Source organism: Petaurus breviceps, unplaced genomic scaffold (assembly GCF_028583685.1).
Source record: "Petaurus breviceps papuanus isolate PSGF00001 unplaced genomic scaffold, PetGlider_PUasm1.0 214, whole genome shotgun sequence".
Classification (NCBI taxonomy): domain Eukaryota; kingdom Metazoa; phylum Chordata; class Mammalia; order Diprotodontia; family Petauridae; genus Petaurus; species Petaurus breviceps.
In genome coordinates, this window is record NW_027185863.1 from 4723500 (window position 1) to 4742499 (window position 19000).

The 19000-nt window shown below is 38.0% G+C and overlaps 2 protein-coding genes across 3 annotated transcripts in view; one reads left to right on the forward strand and one right to left on the reverse strand.

Annotated features, from left to right (window-relative positions):
- The window catches only part of LOC138165721 (vertebrate ancient opsin-like), a 313361-nt gene that overhangs the window by 234872 nt on the left and 59489 nt on the right, over window positions 1-19000 (forward strand). The gene's annotated exons all lie outside the window — the stretch shown is intronic.
- Window positions 11834-19000, reverse strand: part of ST6GAL2 (ST6 beta-galactoside alpha-2,6-sialyltransferase 2) — a 190933-nt gene continuing 183766 nt past the window's right edge. Inside the window, exon 6 of one of the 2 annotated variants that reach the window (XM_069093995.1) lies at window positions 11834-12039. In XM_069093995.1, coding sequence (XP_068950096.1) covers window positions 11918-12039 — 122 coding nt within the window. In that variant the 3' untranslated portion in view covers window positions 11834-11917. Of the gene's footprint in view, window positions 12040-17133; window positions 17225-19000 lie in introns of those variants that run through there. The other variant, XM_069093996.1, reaches the window with a different exon arrangement.

The window sequence follows — 19000 nt, forward strand, 5'->3', positions numbered from 1 at the left end:
TGCAAACCCTAAATTAAAGCAACTACATAAATGGCAGTCATTGATTTGCTGAGCTACTTTCGAATTGCATTCAAAATGAATATGATTGGGTAACAGAGAATCTACTTGTTAGGAGATGGTTATATATGTAATTATATATAATACACAAACACATATATATTTGTATCTATATACATAAGATATATTATATATAATATACATAATCTTGTTATGCATTCTTAGATTTTATCTTGAAAAAAAGAATAAAGAATTACTATATAATTTTTAAAAAGCCAAAGCTAAAAGGGTTATATTTAAGAAAAGAGGGGGTGAATTTGAAAAAAAAAAAACATGGTATGGAATATAAACTTAAAATGCATATTCTGACTACTGTTCAGAATAGCCATTAACTTCAAAAACACAGGGCAATTTAGGAAGGGGTATATAGACTCAGCAAATTTTGTTAAGAACAGGGAAATAAAGGTGATGCTAAGCCCGTGAATAAAGGATGTCAGAATGCATCATTAGTGGGACATCAATGTTGGGAACAAAAACATAAAAGAATGAGTAAAGAGTAGAAACGATAGAAGGCAATTTGGGGCACCAAGTCAGTGCCCAGAGATTCTATAGGAAAATATCATTTGGATGAAGAGGAGAGGAGGAAAATTGCTCAAATAACAGATATTAAAGAACAAATGAAAGAAGTCAATATGAAGAGGAATCAAGGTGGTAGAAGCGAGAAAGGAGCAGTCATGGCATACATAGAAAGAACAGTCAGAAACATACACACATAAACACACGCACATACATACATACACACATGTACACACACGAGCACATACACAAGTAGAAATAATGATTTAGATTTTCTTCAGATTTACTGAGACAAAGTGAAATTGGGCAAAATCAAGGACTATGTCCAAGATGTTTCCTGAGATGGTATTGATAATCATTTAGAATCAAGATTACTTGAAAAGTAAGGATATGGTGAACAGGGAGAGAAGTCCACTTCTGATGTTTTACAAAGAGTTCACTGCCTGATTAAAATAAATGTTTGGCAGAAGTTTTCAGTATAATTTTAAAGAGAAGGAAATAACTATATCTGTGATAAAGTTGCTATTTCTTTCCATTATTTTATACAAAGCATGGAACAGAAAAAAAAATGAAAAAGGCATCACTTTTTCCAAAACCAATTTGCAAACAAGTTAAAATAATAGTGTGGTAATACTACAAGGGAAACACTCTAGATGTAAGGAAGTGTGAGGAGAAAAAGATCATGGGACCCTCCTGAGTGGCCTTAAAAATTGCCAGAAAACAGGCTGGACAATGGAAGTCTGGGTCCCTTCTTGGATAAATCTCCTTGAGACCTTGGCAGAATTTGGTTGCTGTGTATGATAGTTTTGTCTTTGCCATGTTGGAAATCCATATGTGGATAATTGAGTTGAGTGTTTTTAGAATAAGAAAGGAGGAAGGCAATGCTGTCCTTATACATACAAAATGTAAGTAGACTTCACAACTATATACATCTAGGATTATGGACCATGTGAAAAATTAAAGACAAAAATGGGAGGGATCATATGATCACAGATTTAAAGTTTGAAGGCACTTCAGAGATCATTGAGCAAAACCCCCTTAATTTACATGTAAACCATGTGTGTCTTACTCATGTAGGTTTTTGTGTGTCTACATAAGTTTGTCTAGACATCATTATAGGAAGACATTGAACTCTCCTCCTCCCCATCCTTCAGCCAAGGGAGATTTTTGATTCCTGACAAGAAGGGAGTAAGATATTGAGACCACAAAGTTAGCCACTCTGCTCTTCTTAGACAGGGGTTACCAGGTTAGAATCATATCTTTCTCCATCCTCTATTGTTAATCTAGGGGAAATAAATTTTATGGTCAAGTTGCATTCCTGGTCAAGGAAGGAGTACCCCAAGTTCTATATCCATAAGTTTGATTGTCTTCTCATCCAATGTCAGTTAGACAAAGATCACTACATATAGTGAAGAGCAAACAAGCCCATTTATTCAAGCCAAGAGCAGAAAGAAATCAGAAAAGTACTACAGATTAGTCTTTACCAGACGATACAGAGAAATTGAGTTCTCTTACTTGCAGGTGAAACAGGTATATGTTAGAGGCACCAGTTCCTCTACATTTTGGCTTCTTCCCAATATCTTCTTTTCTCCAGGGACACTTCCCTGAAGGGAGCCCAGAACTACCTATGTCTTCTCTCAAAATCCATAAGCCATGGTTAGTCTTTCATTTTTACTACTGAAACATGTTGTGAGAAAAGGAATAGAAACTAGTTGAAAAGGAAAATACCCAATAAACTGATGATCTATAGAAAGATAGATTCTCAAACAATTTTAATTTATTTTAAGGAATACTTTACTTTCCTCACTTTTATTCAATTCTCCAAGCATCCATGATTTCTTGGGTATATATGCTCTATTCGCCAATGCTTGACTCTACCCCTTAGTACGTGGAAGTCTTTACTGGGAGCTCTACAATGCAAACTTAGATGCCCCCAGTAATGAGGCAAAGGAGCTATTATTCATTGGAGAAATCTCCAAAATAATAGCCTTGGGAAGGGAAGGAGAGTCATATGCCTGCTAATGAGGAATTCCTAAGGTGGTATAAGTTTAGAAAAGGAAAAACAGAGAGGGGAAGGGTGGAAAGAAAAAGGTGCAAGTGGCATGAAGAGGAAATGGATTCGCAGCCTGAGTTCTATGGCATTCTGGAACTCCCATGAGTGTTCCTGTAAGGGTGCTTGTGTTCCTTGAATGACACTAACTTGGCTCCAATCTGGAAGTGCCACCCTGGGTTCCCACTGCCCTGATTAATGATTACCTTATAGGGGCAACTATATATACCTAGGCCAACTCCAGTTAATGTTACATTGCTCCTGGGGCAGCCAGGTAGCACAGGAAGTAAGAGCACCAGCTCCAGTGTTGGGATGACCTGGGGATCGAATCTGGGTGCAGATACTCAGCACCACACCCAGAAATAACTGGCCGTGTAACCTTGAGAAAGTTACTTAACCCCAATTGCTTTAAAAAAAAATGTAACATTGCTCCCCATCTTCCTTTCAGTTCTAGAACCATAATCTCCCTATGACCAATACTACTATTGCTATTGGAAAGAGTTTATAGAATTACCATCCCTGTAATTGTCCAAACCTACCATAATTCTATTTCCCTCTATTAAAATGCAAACTCTTTGAGGGCAAGAACTGCCTTTACTTTTGTAGCTGTATTCCCAGCACTTAGCACAAAGCTTGGCACATAGTAAACTGTTTCTAAGAGTGTTTTTTACTTATTAGTTAATTAATTAATTAGTTTTGTATCTTAGTTGGATTTACCTAAGCTTGCTCTCCATTGGCAAAGCCTTGGAATAACCAGGGTTACCTCCTGGATGGGATGAGGCATCAGAGGAGGAGAGACTTTAATGCACATTATTTGGAAGGCAGGAAATCTTTTCAATAAAATAAAATGTGTGATGATATATGTGAGATCAGTAGGATGCATTTTAAAAGTAATTAAAAAGTGATTTAAAAAATAGCAGCCACAGGGGGCGGCTAGGTGGTGCAGTGAGTAAAGCGCCGGCCCCGGAGTCAGGAGGACCCGAATTCGGTTCTGGCCTCAGACACTTAACATCCACACAAAAAAACTAGCCGTGTAACCTTGGGCAAGTTACTTAACCCCCACTGCCCTCCAAAAAAGGCAAAAAAAAAAAAATAGCAGCCAGAAAGCATTCATATTTTGGAATGATTCCATGTCCATTATTTATGCCTGACTTTCCTAAGCTCAATGACAAGTTTCTCCTTTAACAATATAAATCAGATGCTCCAGTTGGGAAATTTTTAGAGCCAAGTCTTTTCCTTTGGGAAGTCAGATGAATAAACCCCCTCAAGAGGCACCCTTTAAAGCAAGCTAAACACAGTAGAGATTCACAGTTTTATATATAGTTCTCTTTTTTGTCCAATTTTGTGTACAGAAAATTTTTTGTTGTTTGTTGTTAAATTCAGAATTTTTTAAATTAAATTTTAAAAAAGGAGAGGTGAGGCAGTGAGGTGACAAAAGTGGGTAAAGTATTGACCCTGGAGTCAGGAAGACCTCAGTTGAAATCCTGCATCAGACACTTACTAGCTGTGAGACCTGGACAAGTTACTTAAAGCTGATTGCCTCAAAAAAAAAAAAACCCAAACCCATAAAACAAAAACAAAAAGAAGGAAGAAGAGGTACCTTTTTATTAATTCTTTCTTGTCCTAAACAGAGCTTGTATCTTGTGATTGAGCTGTAGACCCCTCAAGAGTTTCTTTAAAAGTAGTTCTTGAGTAATATGAAACTGACTGCAGATCTGTTCGTGCAAAAATACAGAAAGATGTTTTATTGCAGAAAACAATGATCCATCTCTCATTCAAGAGCTGAAATGCCTCAGCCCATCTCCAGAAATATCAGAGTATGAAGTCCATCTTCTTATCATAGGAAAAACAATTTCTTTGATGAGGATGGGGTCTGTGAATTCTTTTTAGTTTTTAAAGCATATAAAGCATTCTTGAAAAAAATATATAACCTCATCACTGTTAATCATAAAAACAATAAAATAACTAGCATTTATTTAACCCTTTAAGGTTTGAAATGTACATATTTTATCTAATTCAGTCTTTCCAGGGACAATGCCAAGTAGGTACTATTATGATCTACATATTACAAATGAGTAAATGAACTGAGAGAAATTAAATTAATTACTCGGGTTCACACAACTAGCAAGTGTCCAAGGCAAGAGCCAAATTCAACTTTTCCTAACTTCAAATCCAGCACTCTGGCCACTGTGGAGAAGAAGTCAGACTTCCCCATCAACTGCCAAAAGATTGCCTCTCACACAGCAGGCAAGCTGGCCTACCAGAAGGATCATGGTACCCTGAGGGAGAGACAGAAGTTAACAAGTGACAAGCAGGTCAAATCACTACCAGAATCTTGACCACCACCTCCCTCAGAAAACAAAAGAGACAAGATCAGATCCCTGAACCCAAGAAACATGAGCTTAGCAATGCTTTCAATCCAGTTTCTGTAGTCAATATTCTGAAAAGCAGCCCCAGTGGAGATATAGGCTAGCAACTGCTTTTGTGGGCACAAACAGGCACATCTTTTGAAGACCCCAGAAGCACGTTTTTGTCACTAAAATCTTTGGCACCATCAAATGGTTAAACAGAAGAAACAAATATAATTTTATCAGTGGAACTGACATTAAAGAAGACATATTACCATCTGCTTTCCTGCTGCACTCTAAGGACCATGAGATTTTTCCATTTGACTTGCCGCTGAAACCGTCCATATGTGTCAGCTTCCTAATTAGTAGGCAAGCTCACTGAGATCATTGATTGTCTTACTTTTCTATTTGCACCTCCGGTTTATCACAGAGTTTTGCACATATTAAGTGCCTAATAAGTGTTTAATTCAATCATTCCATTTAGCTTAGTGCTAGGCATTCATTATACCCTTGCTGAATAAATGGGATAGGGATGTGATAGAGAATAGACTTGTGATTTTTTTGGTATGGGGAACTCCAAGGCACAGAAACTTTATCAATACAAACCAGAATGTTCCCTGAAATTTAGAGCCCTCAAGTATTACCTAGGGCACTGAAAGTTTAAGTGACTTGCCCAGAGTCACACATTCAGAGGCGGAACTTGAAGTCAGGCATTCCTGACTTTGAGGCAAATGAATGAATAAAATGTCGGAATCAGATCAACTGAAACAAATACCATCTATCCTTTTCTGTATCCAATTAAATTTTGGAAAGAAGTCTATATTATCCATTCATTAGAACCAACAAAAGTTTTCAGAGCAATAAGAAATTAAAGGCGGGAAAATAAGAGGAGTCAGGGATCCTAAGGTTCTGCCGTGTCATTTATCCACATAATTAGCAAGAAGTTCGGAGATTTACCTTACATCTCGGCTGAATGTTCTGATGCATATTTATGCGAAAATAGGCTGTAAGAATTGTTAAGATCCCTTACCCCCAAAGACAGGTTAATGCATATAAGCACAACACTAGACTTGTGACAAACTGCTTTTTTATCAATATCCTTTGCGATGAATTGTGCTCTTACCTCAAAAAAAAAAAAAGCAAAATTTTACAAATGATTAATTTTTGTACTCATTCAGCATGGTATCCGTGTTTTTCAAAAATATTTTGCTGGGTCTGTGTCCTCCCCAAATGCAGATAGTCCTTCCAATCATTTAGATTTCTATCCAACCATGATGTCTTATCCTGTGTGACTATTATCCACGGCATTCTATAGATCTGCTACAGGGAGTCTACTCTACCAATGTGCAGATCTTAACTAGATTTCTAGTTCTGGTATATATTCCTATGGAGTATACACCCTGTTCACCAGTAATTATTATCAGTCACCATTATTTAACTCTTCTGATGGCATGATTTATACAACTTTTCTTAAAAATACTTAATTTGGGGCAGTTAGGTGGCACAGTGAATAGAGCACAGGCCCCAGAGTCAGGAGGACCTGAGTTCAAATCCTTGACACTTACTAGCTGTGTGATATTGGGAAAGTCACTTAACCCCAACTACCTTGCCTTTCCTCCTCAAAAAAAAATCTTCATTAATGTTATGGTGCAACCTACTCATAACATTCATAAACTTCTGAACTATTTTTTGGGTGGCTCACAATATTAATTCTACAGATTGTGGGAATTTCACAATTGATCACCATGGAGCATCACTAGAATGATATTAAAGCTAAAAGACAGACAGACTGTTGTTTCAGGAACAAGCATGGGGTCCCTAAAATCACAGAAAAAATTTCCAAAAGCTATCTATCTCACTCTACTTCTGTGTCATTCTGGACCCAGCTCATGGTCCATGCTCCTGATTATCCAAGATATATTTACTGATGGGACAGTTTTATTGGTTGTCCAGCCAATTGTATTATCAGTGTGGATGATAATTATTGAGGGCAGCTAGATGGCACAGTAGATAGAGCTCCATGCCTGGAGTCAGGAAGATCTGAGTTCAAATGTGACCTCAGACACTGTGTGTCTGTGTGACCCTGGACAAGTCACTTAGCTCTGCCTCAGTTTCCAAATCTTTAAAATGAGCTGCAGAAGGAACTGGCAAAGCATTCTAGTATCTTTGCCAAGACATCTTCAAATTGGGTCATGAAGTCAGGTACTACTGAAACTATTGAAGAACAGCAACAACAGTAATTATTGTCCATTCATTTTTTTTCCTGTTGTGAATAGTTAGGCTAAATGGTTATGAGTGAATATGATTTACTTAGAAGATTCTGGTGTTTAATGCAATTACAACAATATCATTGGACATTAGGAACATCCTAAGGAAGTTACCACCTATGAGGAATGCCTCTTTAGTATAGATTTTGTCCTAGATCTCTGCCATGACAGTGGCAAGTACCTTTGGAGAACATCCTTTGATTTGAACAGAGAGTTGTCAAAAAAGTTTTTTTCCACTGTTACCTTCAAGAAATCTTACAATATTTTGATATATGCATTGTAAATGCCTTGTTGGAGGAGAACCTTTGGAGTGGTATTTTACTCTATCAGATAAAATTAAAAAGCACATTTCTAGTAAGCAGACAATAACTATAGAGATATGCTATATTTTAGTTGTTTGTGTTATTAATAAAGACTTTGGGTGACTGTAGAAAATTGCTTGTAAACCCTGCCTGTTCCTTTCTCACACCTTCATCAATGAGGTTCTTGATGTGTGTGTAGATTACTCTCATAAAGATTTTTAAGCAATGGAAGCAAAGATGTATGCATCAATGGCAATATTTTTACTTTTACCAATTTTTGATAATAACATGGTTCTTGATTCTCCTTTGCTAGACATTTGTTATTCTTCCCCTCCCCCCATCACCTTTCTTTCTTTTATTTCCAGACTTGTCTCCTCATCTCACCTAGGCTGGAAGTTTAGTGGCCACTCATGGGCCTGATTTCATGACTGATCAGCACAAAATTGTTGATCTTCTTTTCCTCTGACCTAGGCTAATTTGCCCTTCCTTAGGCAACCTGGTGGCCCTGTTTTGCCAGGCACTCATCATATTGGGGTCACACAGTACAGAAACTCAATCATCTTTAGCCCTACAATAGCTCAGAATTTCTGAGTTCAAGCACTCTGCTAGCCTCAGCCTCTTCAGTAGCAGGGATTATAGATGAGAGCCATGTGCTTTGTCTAATACTTCACTTTTTAGACTTATGAAAAATTCTGTCCTCTCCAGATAGAGAACAGATAGTTACAGAGTGCAGACTGAAGCACATTTTCCCTTTATTTTTCTCACTTTTTTAGGGTGAATATGGCTAATGAAGAAATATGTTTTGCATGTATAATGGGTCTTGCCTTCTTAATGAGTGGAAATGGGAGGGGATGGAAGAAAAGAATTTGAAACTGAAAATTAGAATAAAATCTAGACTTTTTTTTAATCAAATGCTTTATTAACATCTAGTTTACATCAATCATTTCTGCAAGATTTTGAGTTACAAATTTTCTCCCCATTTTTCCCCTGCCCACCACCCCAAAATAGCAATTCCACTGGAAATCCCCTCCTCCAATCTGCTCTCTCCCATATCTTCTCCTATACGCCCTCTGACTTTCCAGTAGGGCACGGTGGATTTCTATGCCCCAGTGCCTGTATATCTTATTTCCCAGTTACATGTAAAATAATATTAATAATAGTAATATATATGTATATATAAAAATATTTAAACATTTGAATTCCAGATTCATTCTCTTCCTCCCTTGTCACCCACCCTTCCTGGGAAGATAAACAATTCAGTACAGGTTGTGCATGTGTAGCTATGCAAAACATTTCCATAGTGGATATATTGTAAAAGACTGACTATATTTCCCTCCCTCCTGTCCCACTTCCCACTTGTTCTATTCTTTACTTTGATCCTGTCCCTTTTCAAAAGTGGGTGCTTCCAACTTCCCTCCCCCCAAACCTGCCCTCCCTTCCATCATCCCCCTATCATCCACTTCCCCCCTACTCTCCTGAAGGGTGAGATACCCTATTTAGTGTGTATGTCATTCCCTTCCTAAGCCAAATTCAATGAGAATATAGTTGACCCATTCCCTTTTGCTTTCCTGCTCTTCCCCACCATTGTAACCATTTTCCCTTGCCTGTTCTATATGAGATAGTTTACCCTATTCTGTCTCTCCCCATCTCCTCTCATTATATTCCTCTCTCACCTCTTAATTTCACCTTTTAAGTACCATCCCTTCCTATTAAATTGGTCCCGTGCCTTCTATGTATTTATATTTGTACACACACACACATATATATGTACAAACTCACATATGTGTTCATATGCCCATATACCCTCTTATATAGACATATGTGTATATACACACATATGTAAATATATACATATATATATATATTTCTATTCCCTTCAACTATTCTCATACTGAGAAAAGTTTCATCAGTGACAATTATTGTTTTTCCATGTTGGCATGTGAACAGTTCAACTTTGATAAGTTCCTCATAATTTCTTTTCCCTGTTTACCTTCTCATGCTTCTCTTGCTTCTTGTATCTGAATGTTAAATTTTCCATTCAACTCTGGTTTTTACATCAAGAATGCTTGAAAGTCCACTATTCTACTGAATATTTTCCGATGAAACATGATACTCAGTTTTGCTGGGTAGGTGATTCTTGGTTTTAATCCCAGCTCCTTTGACCTCTGGAATATCATATTCCAAGCCCTTAGATCCCTCAGTGGAGAAGCTTCCAGATCCTGTGTTAGCCTAATTGGGTTTCTACAGTATTCAAATTGTTTCTTCCTGGCTGCTTATAATATTTTTTCCTTGATCTGGGAATTCCAGAACCTGGCTATAATATTCCTAGGAGTTTTCTTTTTGGGATCTTTTTCAGGAGGTGTATTCTTTCAACCTCTATTTTGCCCTTTGGTTCTAAAACATCAGGGCAATTTTTCTTGAGAATTTCTTGAAGGATGATTTCTAGGTTCTTTTTTTGATCATGGCTTTCAGGTAGTCCAATAATTTTTAAATTATCTCTCCTGTATCTGTTTTCTAGGTCAGTGGTTTTCCCAATGAGATATTTTACATTGACTTCTATTTTTTCATTTGTTTGCATCTGTTTAAAAGTATCTTTATTTCTGGTCAAGTCACTAGCTTCCATTCGCTACAATCTAATTCTGAAGGAATGATTCTCTTCAATGAGCTTTTGAGATTCTTTTTCCATCTGGCAAATTTGGCTTTTTAAGGCAGTGTTCTCCTCATTGCCTTTTTCAGCCTCTTTTGCCATTTTAGTTAGTCTATTTTTAAGGTGTTATTTTCCTCAGTCAGGCTGTTGACTCTCATTTAATAATTTTCTTGCATTGTTCTCATTTCTCTTCCCAGTTTTTCTTCCACTTCTCTTATTTGGTTTTCTTTCTTTCTTTCTTTCTTTCTTTCTTTCTTTCTTTCTTTCTTTCGCAATTGGGGTTAAGTAACTTGCTCAAGGTTACACAGCCAGGTGTTTCTGGGTGGGTGCTAAGTGTCTGAGCCTGGATTCGATCCCCAGGTTATCCCGACACTGGGGCTGGTGCTCTTACTCGCTGTGCTACCTGGCTGCCCCTCTTATTTGGTTTTCAAAATCCTTCTTAAGGTCCTCTATGGCCTGTAACCAGCTTGTATTTTTCTTGGAAGCTTTCGGTGCAAGAATTCTGACTTCACTGTCTTCCTCGTGTTCCATGCTTTGATCCTTTTTGTCCCCAAAATAGGAGTTTTGTAAAGTTAGGTTGCTCTGCTTGCTTTGCTTCCCTTGTTTGCTCATGTTGCCTCTCAATTGCTTGACTTTGGGGCTTTTTGCCACAGTAGGACTCTGCCACCAGACAGGAGATCTTCGTTCCAAATTGCTGGGGTTTTCTCAGCTGCCGAAGGTATTACTTGAGTGCCCTCTCAGAAGCCTCCACACATTCTGGCAAGCTGGTTACAGGACCTCTACCCTAGACCACAATCCAGATCCAAGTAGGTTAAAGCAAGAGCTTTAACACCTTTGACTGGTCACTTGGTCCCCCTACAATCTGCAGGCCAAGAGCTGAAGCAGCACGTGGCTGTGGCTGCATGGCTGCTACAACTCAGCAGCTTCTTGCCTCAGGGGGCAAAGGCCAACAATATCCCCAAAATCCTGGATCCAAAAGTCCACACTGTACTGACCTCTCACTTTGTCCTTAGCCTCTATGTGTTGATAATTCTGGAAACCACCACAGCTTCTGGTGATCTGAAGTCCCTCCAGCCGGTGGCTGCCTGTGGTTGCCCTGAGGCTAAGACCTCCGGCTCACTGAGGCTGGGGTTGGCTCCCAGAGCACTGTGCTGGCCACTCCTTGCTGGCCTGCCAGGCTGTCCTCAGGGGGAGGTTAGCTTCTCTATGTCATTTTATGGGTTCTGTAGCTCCAAAGTTTGTTCAGAGTTACCTTTTACATGAATTGGGAGGAGGTGGAAGCCAGAGCCCCCAGAAGTCCTGTTTCTACTCCACCATGTTGACTTTGCCCACAATCTAAACTTAAAAAAAAAATTTAAATCCTTATCTTTTTTTCAGATATCAAGAATTGACCCCTAAATATCCTCAAAGTTGTGTGGCTTCCAGCAGCTTGGTGTAGACCAGCTACTCTTTCCATCTTTGTTTTCTTTGCTGACAATTCTTATTCCTTATGCAGCACACCAGAGAACCCAGACATAATGGCTCCACTATCATTGATGGAGAAAACAGTTTTTCATAGGAATTTTGACAGACCTTTTCCAACTTTCACCTATTCATTGTCCTTATTCTGGCGGCATAATACTAATGCCCTTAGGAAGACAAGACCCAATTTGCGCTCTTGCCAAGTTTTCTATTAACTTTCCTTTCTCTTCAATGCTTCCATTGTTTAATGTGGCAATATTGCTCATTATCTACTGTATTCTTGATGAGATCATATGAACAAATATCTTGAAGGGACCTTGTAGACTAGAGTTCAACTCCCTTGTTTTATAGATGAAGAAAGTGATGCTCAGAGGAGATGAGATGAGAATTTCTAAGAAGAGAGATGAATTGATTTAGTTAGGATCATGGATGTAGAGCTAGAAAAGACCTCAAGAAGTCACTGATTCCAGTGGTATCAAACTAAAATAGAAAGGGATCTTTTCAGGTAGCATATTGATTCAAAAACAACTACAGATTCACATTATATATGTTGCATTGTTGTAACAACAATGTTACTTGTAGCTACTGTAGCTACAATCTTACTGCGTAAGACTAATAACACCAGCACATGGGGGGCTGCTAGCAGAGATTCTTTGATCTGCTTTTTTTTTTAATTTCTGGGCTGTGAAGTGGTAGCCCCAGGAGTGTTAGACTTTGGAATTTTTGGAATTTGGAATTTTTTAGAATTCCAAGTGTCAGACCTTGGAATTAAACTTGAAGCAAGAAGTCCTCTGACTTCAAATCCTTTTTTTTTTTTTAATACTATGACATCTGGCACAGGAGTATTTTACAAACTAGTTTATTCTTATTCCACTGAATTGCTAACATATCAAATACATGGTAAATGATATCATTACTAGAATTTTTAGGTTTTCGTGGAGAGGCAATTGATTCAGGTAAGTTATATTGCCTAGGAAATATTTATTGTCTGTGCCAATGTCTTCTTTTATTCAGCTTCATTATTTTTACTTTAACTTGTTTTTATATGTCAGGTTAGATTTGCCTCAAATTTCCAAATCATCTTATTTCTTATTTTCTTCTAATGTTAATATTCACTATCTATAAGGGATCTCTTTTCTATTTTAACTTTTTACAAGACTTTTCAATCACTGATTTTTTTCCCAAATACTTTATTAACTTCTAATTTACATTATTCATTTATGCCAGATTTTGAGTTACAACTTTTCTCCCCGTTTTTCCCCTACCCATCTCCCCAAAATAGCAGTTCCACAGGATATCCCCTCCTCCAATCTGCTCTCTCCCATGTTTTCTCCCATACCCCTTTTGACTTTTCCAGTGGATCTCTATGCCCCAGTGCCTGTATATCTTATTTCCCAATTGCATGTAAAATAGTATTAATAATATATATATATATATATATATATATATTTAATATTTGATTTTAAAACTTTGAATTCCAGATTCATTCCTTTCCTCCATTGTCACCCACACTTACTGGGAAGATAAGCAGTTCAGTATAGGTTGTACATGTGTGGCTAATGCAAAACAACAACATAGTAGATATATTGTAAAAGACTGACTATATTTCCCTCCCTTCTATCCCACCTCCCACTTGTTCTATTCTCTACTTTGATCCTGTCCCTTTTCAAAAATGGGTCCTTCCAACTTCCCTACCTCCAAGCCTGCCCTCCCTCCCATCAAATCCCCTCTCATGCCCTTTCCTCCCTATTCTCCTGGAGGGTGAGATACCCTATTTAGTGTGTATTTCATTCCCTCCTCAAGCAAAATTCAATGGTAATAAGGTTGACCCATTCCCTTTTGCCTTCCTATTCTTTCCCTCCATTGTAACCATTTTCCCTTGCCTCTTCTGTATGAGATAGTTTACCCCAATCTGTCTCTCCCCATCTCCTCTCACCTCTTAATTTCACCTTTTAAGTATCATTCCTTCCTGTTAAATTGGTCCTGTGCACTCTATCTATGTATACCTCTAAGTATATATATACACACATTCACATATGTATTCATATGCCCATATACCCTCATATATATATATATATATATATATATATATATATATATATATATTCCCTTCAACTACTGAGAAAAGTTTCATAAGTTACAATTATTGTTATTCCATGTAGGAATGTTAATAGTTCAACTTTGATAAGTTCCTTATGATTTCTTTTCCCTGTTTACCTTCTCATGCTTCTCTTGCTTCTTGTATCTGAATGTCAAATTTTCTGTTCTGTTCAACTCTAGTTTTTTTTTTATCAAGAATGCTTGAAAGTCCTCTATTTCACTGAATGACCATATTTTCCCCTGAAACATGATATTCAGTTTTGCTGGGTAGGTGACTCTTGGTTTTAATCCCAGCTCCTTTGACCTCTGGAATATCATATTCCAAGCCCTTCGATCCCTCAGTGTAGAAGCTGCCAGATCGTGGGTTATCCTGATTGTGTTTCCACAATATTCAAATGTTTCTTCCTGGCTGCTTGTAATACTCTCTCCTTAATCTGGGAATTCCAGAACCTGCCTATAATATTCCTAGGAGTTTTCTTTTTGGGATCTTTTTCAGGAGGTAATCGGTGGATCCTTTCAACCTCTATTTTGCCCCTTTTTTGTTCTAAAACATCAGGGCAGTTTTCTTTGAGAACTTCCTGGAGGATGATTTCTAGGGTCTTACTTTGATCGTGGCTTTCAGGTAGTCCAATAATTTTAAATTATCTCTCCTGTATCTATTTTCCAGGTCAGTGTTTTTTCCTGTGAGATATTTCACATTGCCTTCTATTCTTTCATTTGTTTGGATCTGTTTAACAGCATCTTGACTTCTCATAAAGTCATTAGTTTCCATTTGCTCCAATCTAATTCTGAAGCAATGATTCTCCTCATTGAGCTTTTGAGATTCTTTTTCCATCTGTCAAATTCGGCTTTTTAAAGCAGTCTTCTCCTCATTGCCTTTTTGAGCCTCTTTTGCCATGTGAGTCAGTCTGTTTTTTAAAGTGTTATTTTCCTCAATCAGGCTGTTGACTCTCATTTCATAATTTTCTTGCATTGTTCTCATTTCTCTTCCCAATTTTTCCTCCACTTCTCTTATCTGCTTCTTAAGGTCCTCTATGGCCTGTAACCAGCTCATATTTTCCTTTGAAGCTTTTGGTGCAGGAGTTCTGACTTCACTGTCTTCCTCCTGTTCCATGCTTTGCTCCTTTTTGTCCCCAAAATAGGAGTGTAATGTTGGAATCTTCTGTCTGCTTTGTTTCCTTTGCCTGGTCATGTCGCTCCTCAGTCACTTAACCCCTGGACTTTTTGCCACAGTAGGACTATGCCACCAGACAGGGGAGCTTTCATCCCAAACACTGGGGTTTTCTCAGTTGCCTGAGGTATTAGATGGGTGCTTTCTCTGAAGCCTCCACACGCTCTGGCAATATGGACACACACCCTAGGACCTACCCCCTAGACTGCAATCCAGATCCAAGAAGGTTAAAGCAAAAGCAATTACCCCTCAGACTGGTGCTTGGTCCCCCTACACTCTGCAGGCCAGGAGCTGAAGCCTCCATGTGGCATTGGCTGGCTAAGCCGGTGTCTCAGAGGCTTCTTGCCCTGGGGGCAAAAGCCATGCACTTCCACTTACTGGGTCCCAAAGTCCACACTGCACTGACCTCTCACTTTGTCCTTTGCATCTATGTGTTGATAAATCTGGAAATGGCCACAGCTGCTGCTGATCTGGGGATCCTCTGGCTGGTGGCTGGTCAGGCCCTTCCTGGGGCTAAAGCCTCAGGGTGGGGCTGGTCTCCACTCCCAGAGTGCTGTGCTGGATTCCTGCCGGCCTGCGGGGCTGTCCTCAGTGGGAGGTTAGCTTCTTTGTGTCATTTTTTGGGTTCTTCAGCTCCAAAGTTTGTTTAGAGTCCCCTTTTTACATGGATTGGGGAAGGTGGAAGCAGGAGCAGCGGGGAGGTCCTGCTTCTACTCCGCCATCTTGGCTCCACCCCCTCCCTCACTGATTAACATCTTTGGTGACTATACGGAAGCCATGAAACAGATAAAAAAATTAAGAGTGACCATTTGACCAATCTTGCATAAGCAGATATTGAAGAAATACTGGATAATGCCATCTAGAGAATGTGTGATCAGAAAAAGAGTTTGGCCTCTCCTATATCAAGAGTGGACAATAACAGAAGGGACCCATCCCCCAAATGCTGCACTGGTAACCATGAAATATAAAAACACTTGGAAGGTAGCCTCTATTGTACTGGGTAGATTTTCTCCCTTTTTTGAATAGAATTTATGGAAGAACATAAAGAAGATGTATACAAATAAGAAAGGAAGGGAAAGCTCATGATCCACATCAGTAGAGACTTGTTTAAGCATTGGTGAGACGATGCGTCCATTGAACCATCAAAGTATTAACTGTCTTTACTTTAATTCCCTAGTTCAGGCAGAAAATAATTGTTCCTGTTATAACTTACTTTTCATTTGGGATTACTTAAGAAAATAGTGTACAAATGACTAATGGGACAGAATATTAACTAGATGTCATATGTCACTAAATTCATACTTCTTAAATAGGCCTTCATGCCTAAAATGCCTTTTTCATTATGATATTTAGTACTTTTATTCTTTAGACTTCAAAATACTTTATCAGCATTAGCTCAGTAATCCATGGACCACCCCTTGGAGAGAGGGTTAGAAGATATTAAGTAGTAATTCAGAAAAATGCCATTTTTCAAATCAGAAAAATCAAGGGGAGAAACTGCATTTTCTAGTTCTTAGATAAAATTGATATTAGCACTAAAAACAGTTTTAAAAATGATATTTGAAATAGCTCTTCTTCTTTCACTGTTTGCCACCCCTCTCCCACCTTGCCTGAAGTTTTCAGCTTTGAAAATGCCAGTCATCTTCATCATTAAGATCATAAGGCCCATGCCATTGTTTGTAGGGCCCGTATATTTGATAGATGGCAGTAAACAATACCATAACCGAACCTCAGAACTGATTGGAGAAAACCTTTGCAAAATCAACATCAATACCCATCTGAGGTGCTAATTAGATATCCAGAGATTTATCAAAATTTGTTTTGAAAGAATAGTGTAACTTTATATTCACTAGCTTTGGATAGTCTGACTTAATGTATTGAGCATAATTACAGAAAGATTTGGATACTTCTGAATAAGCTTTAATCCCCAAATAATTCCATCTTCTGTGTGTGTATGAGTGTGTATATACACATATGTATACATATATACATTATATGTACATATTTATGATATATGTATGCATGCACATATATGTTTCATATATGTGCATATATCTATATGCACACAAGTTTTAGAATACTACCACATTATCTTCTGTGTACATGGCACACAGACACAAACACAAACACACAAAGATCTCAGGTAATAATTTTGGGAGTGAATAAACAGAAGTTGACTTTGAGGTTAAAATTAACATTTATCATTTTATTTCTGTCAATTACAGCAGAACCTTATCATGTCCATCACTTCATTAGTTCACAAACTGCATGCCTCTGGAGAAATCGAGATAGTTCTTCCCATTTCCTGGAAGAGATTTAATAACCAAGAGCTGGCATGAGCACTCCCCTTTGCTAAGAATTCATTACTTTTACAAAGTGTGCTGCCAAATGGGCCCTAGTGTGCAATAAAACATTATCATAAATAATTAATTCTCAGCTACAATGGTCAAAATAAATGAAGTTAGTCCATTTGTGATGTGGACTCCTTGGCGGCTCTGCTTTTGGTTCATTTGCTTTGTGATTTCCCAAACTTATTGCTCTACAACACTCATTTAGAACTTAATTTAAGCTTTCGGGAGTTTGAAGATAGACCCTTTTATACTTAAAGTCTTACTGATGGGGGTGGCCAGGTAGCTCAGTGAAGAGAGCACCGGCCCTGGCGTCAGGAAGACTTGAGTTCAAGTCACTTAACCCAACCCCAACTGCCCTCCAAAAAAACAACAACAAAAAAAAGGTCTCACTGATTGTTCAAGAAAAATTTGAAGAAAAAGTCACAGGATTTTTTTTTTCTACTTGCGTCAAAAGCATTTGAAATAAAATTCAATATATATCTGGATATCAAGAGGTCATTTAGTTTATTTACCTCTTGGATGGGCTTCACTCAACCCTCTCTAAATAAATGGATATCAAAATCCCATTAACAGGAACAAGAAATTTCATATTTACCCCTGATAATTTATCCTGGTATTCCTGAGTATTCATATTTATAAAGTTCTATCTTATTTATAATCCAATTTTTTTCTTTATGTAATAAATAAAATTTCTAACTTCCATGACTTGAGAGTCAAAAAGCAAATTATTTCAACTGGGATCTGATCACCAGTGAAATCTGAATCATTAATAGCTATTTATATAGTAATCTCACAATGGCATTTTTTTTTAAAAGCAATTCTTCACAACAACCCTGGGAGGTAGATTAGTACTGTCATCTCTAATTAACAAATGAGACAATTGTGGCACAGGGAAACTCAGAGACTTTCTCAAGGTCATTGAAAAACTTGATAGCAAGGATGGCGTTCAGCCTCTCACTAATAATGTATTGAAAATGGCAAATTTTGTCCTGGCTGGAAGACAGCACAGAAGTCAGAGCTACTGTGGACATACACAGACACACACATATGTATATGTATGCATATGTGTGCATATGTATACATATGTACTCACATATATGTATAAAACCTGGAATGTGGAAGAAAGATGGTAGTTGAACATAGGATGATAGGTAGAGAACATAGAGGTCATCTATACCAACTTCTGTATTTTATAGATATGGGGATTTGAGAACAGGTTAATGTCTTGCCCAAAGTCTCAGGTAATAGGTTACAGACACAGAATTTCAACCTGGTTCTTCTGACTACTGAGCCACATTGATTTATGCAGACCTTTCGTTTTTGTTTCTATCTTGATTTTTATGCCAATCAGTAAGAATCATGGGAGAAGGAGTTTCATCATCTCAGTCTACATGTAATTGTTGTGGGATTTTGCTGAGGGAAATTCCCAAAATGGATTTTTGTAATACCAATTGATAATCAGGATTTTAAGAAGAGTTAAAAGAAATTTATTAACTTCAAGTCAGATAGTTGTCTGGAATCGAGGAAAATGGGTCAGAACCAAGATAAAGATGGTCAAAAGAATAAAAAGACAGCCTGGGGGCTTCTGCTAGTTTTCTGGTTACCTGGCTGGGTGTGTGACAGCTAATAGCCCAAGGCTAGTCAATAAAAAAAGATCAGCAGCCTGGTTTTGTAAGAAGCCTTCTAGACTTTGCTTCCCATAGGTAGTAAGCAAAGATCAGCAGCTGGTT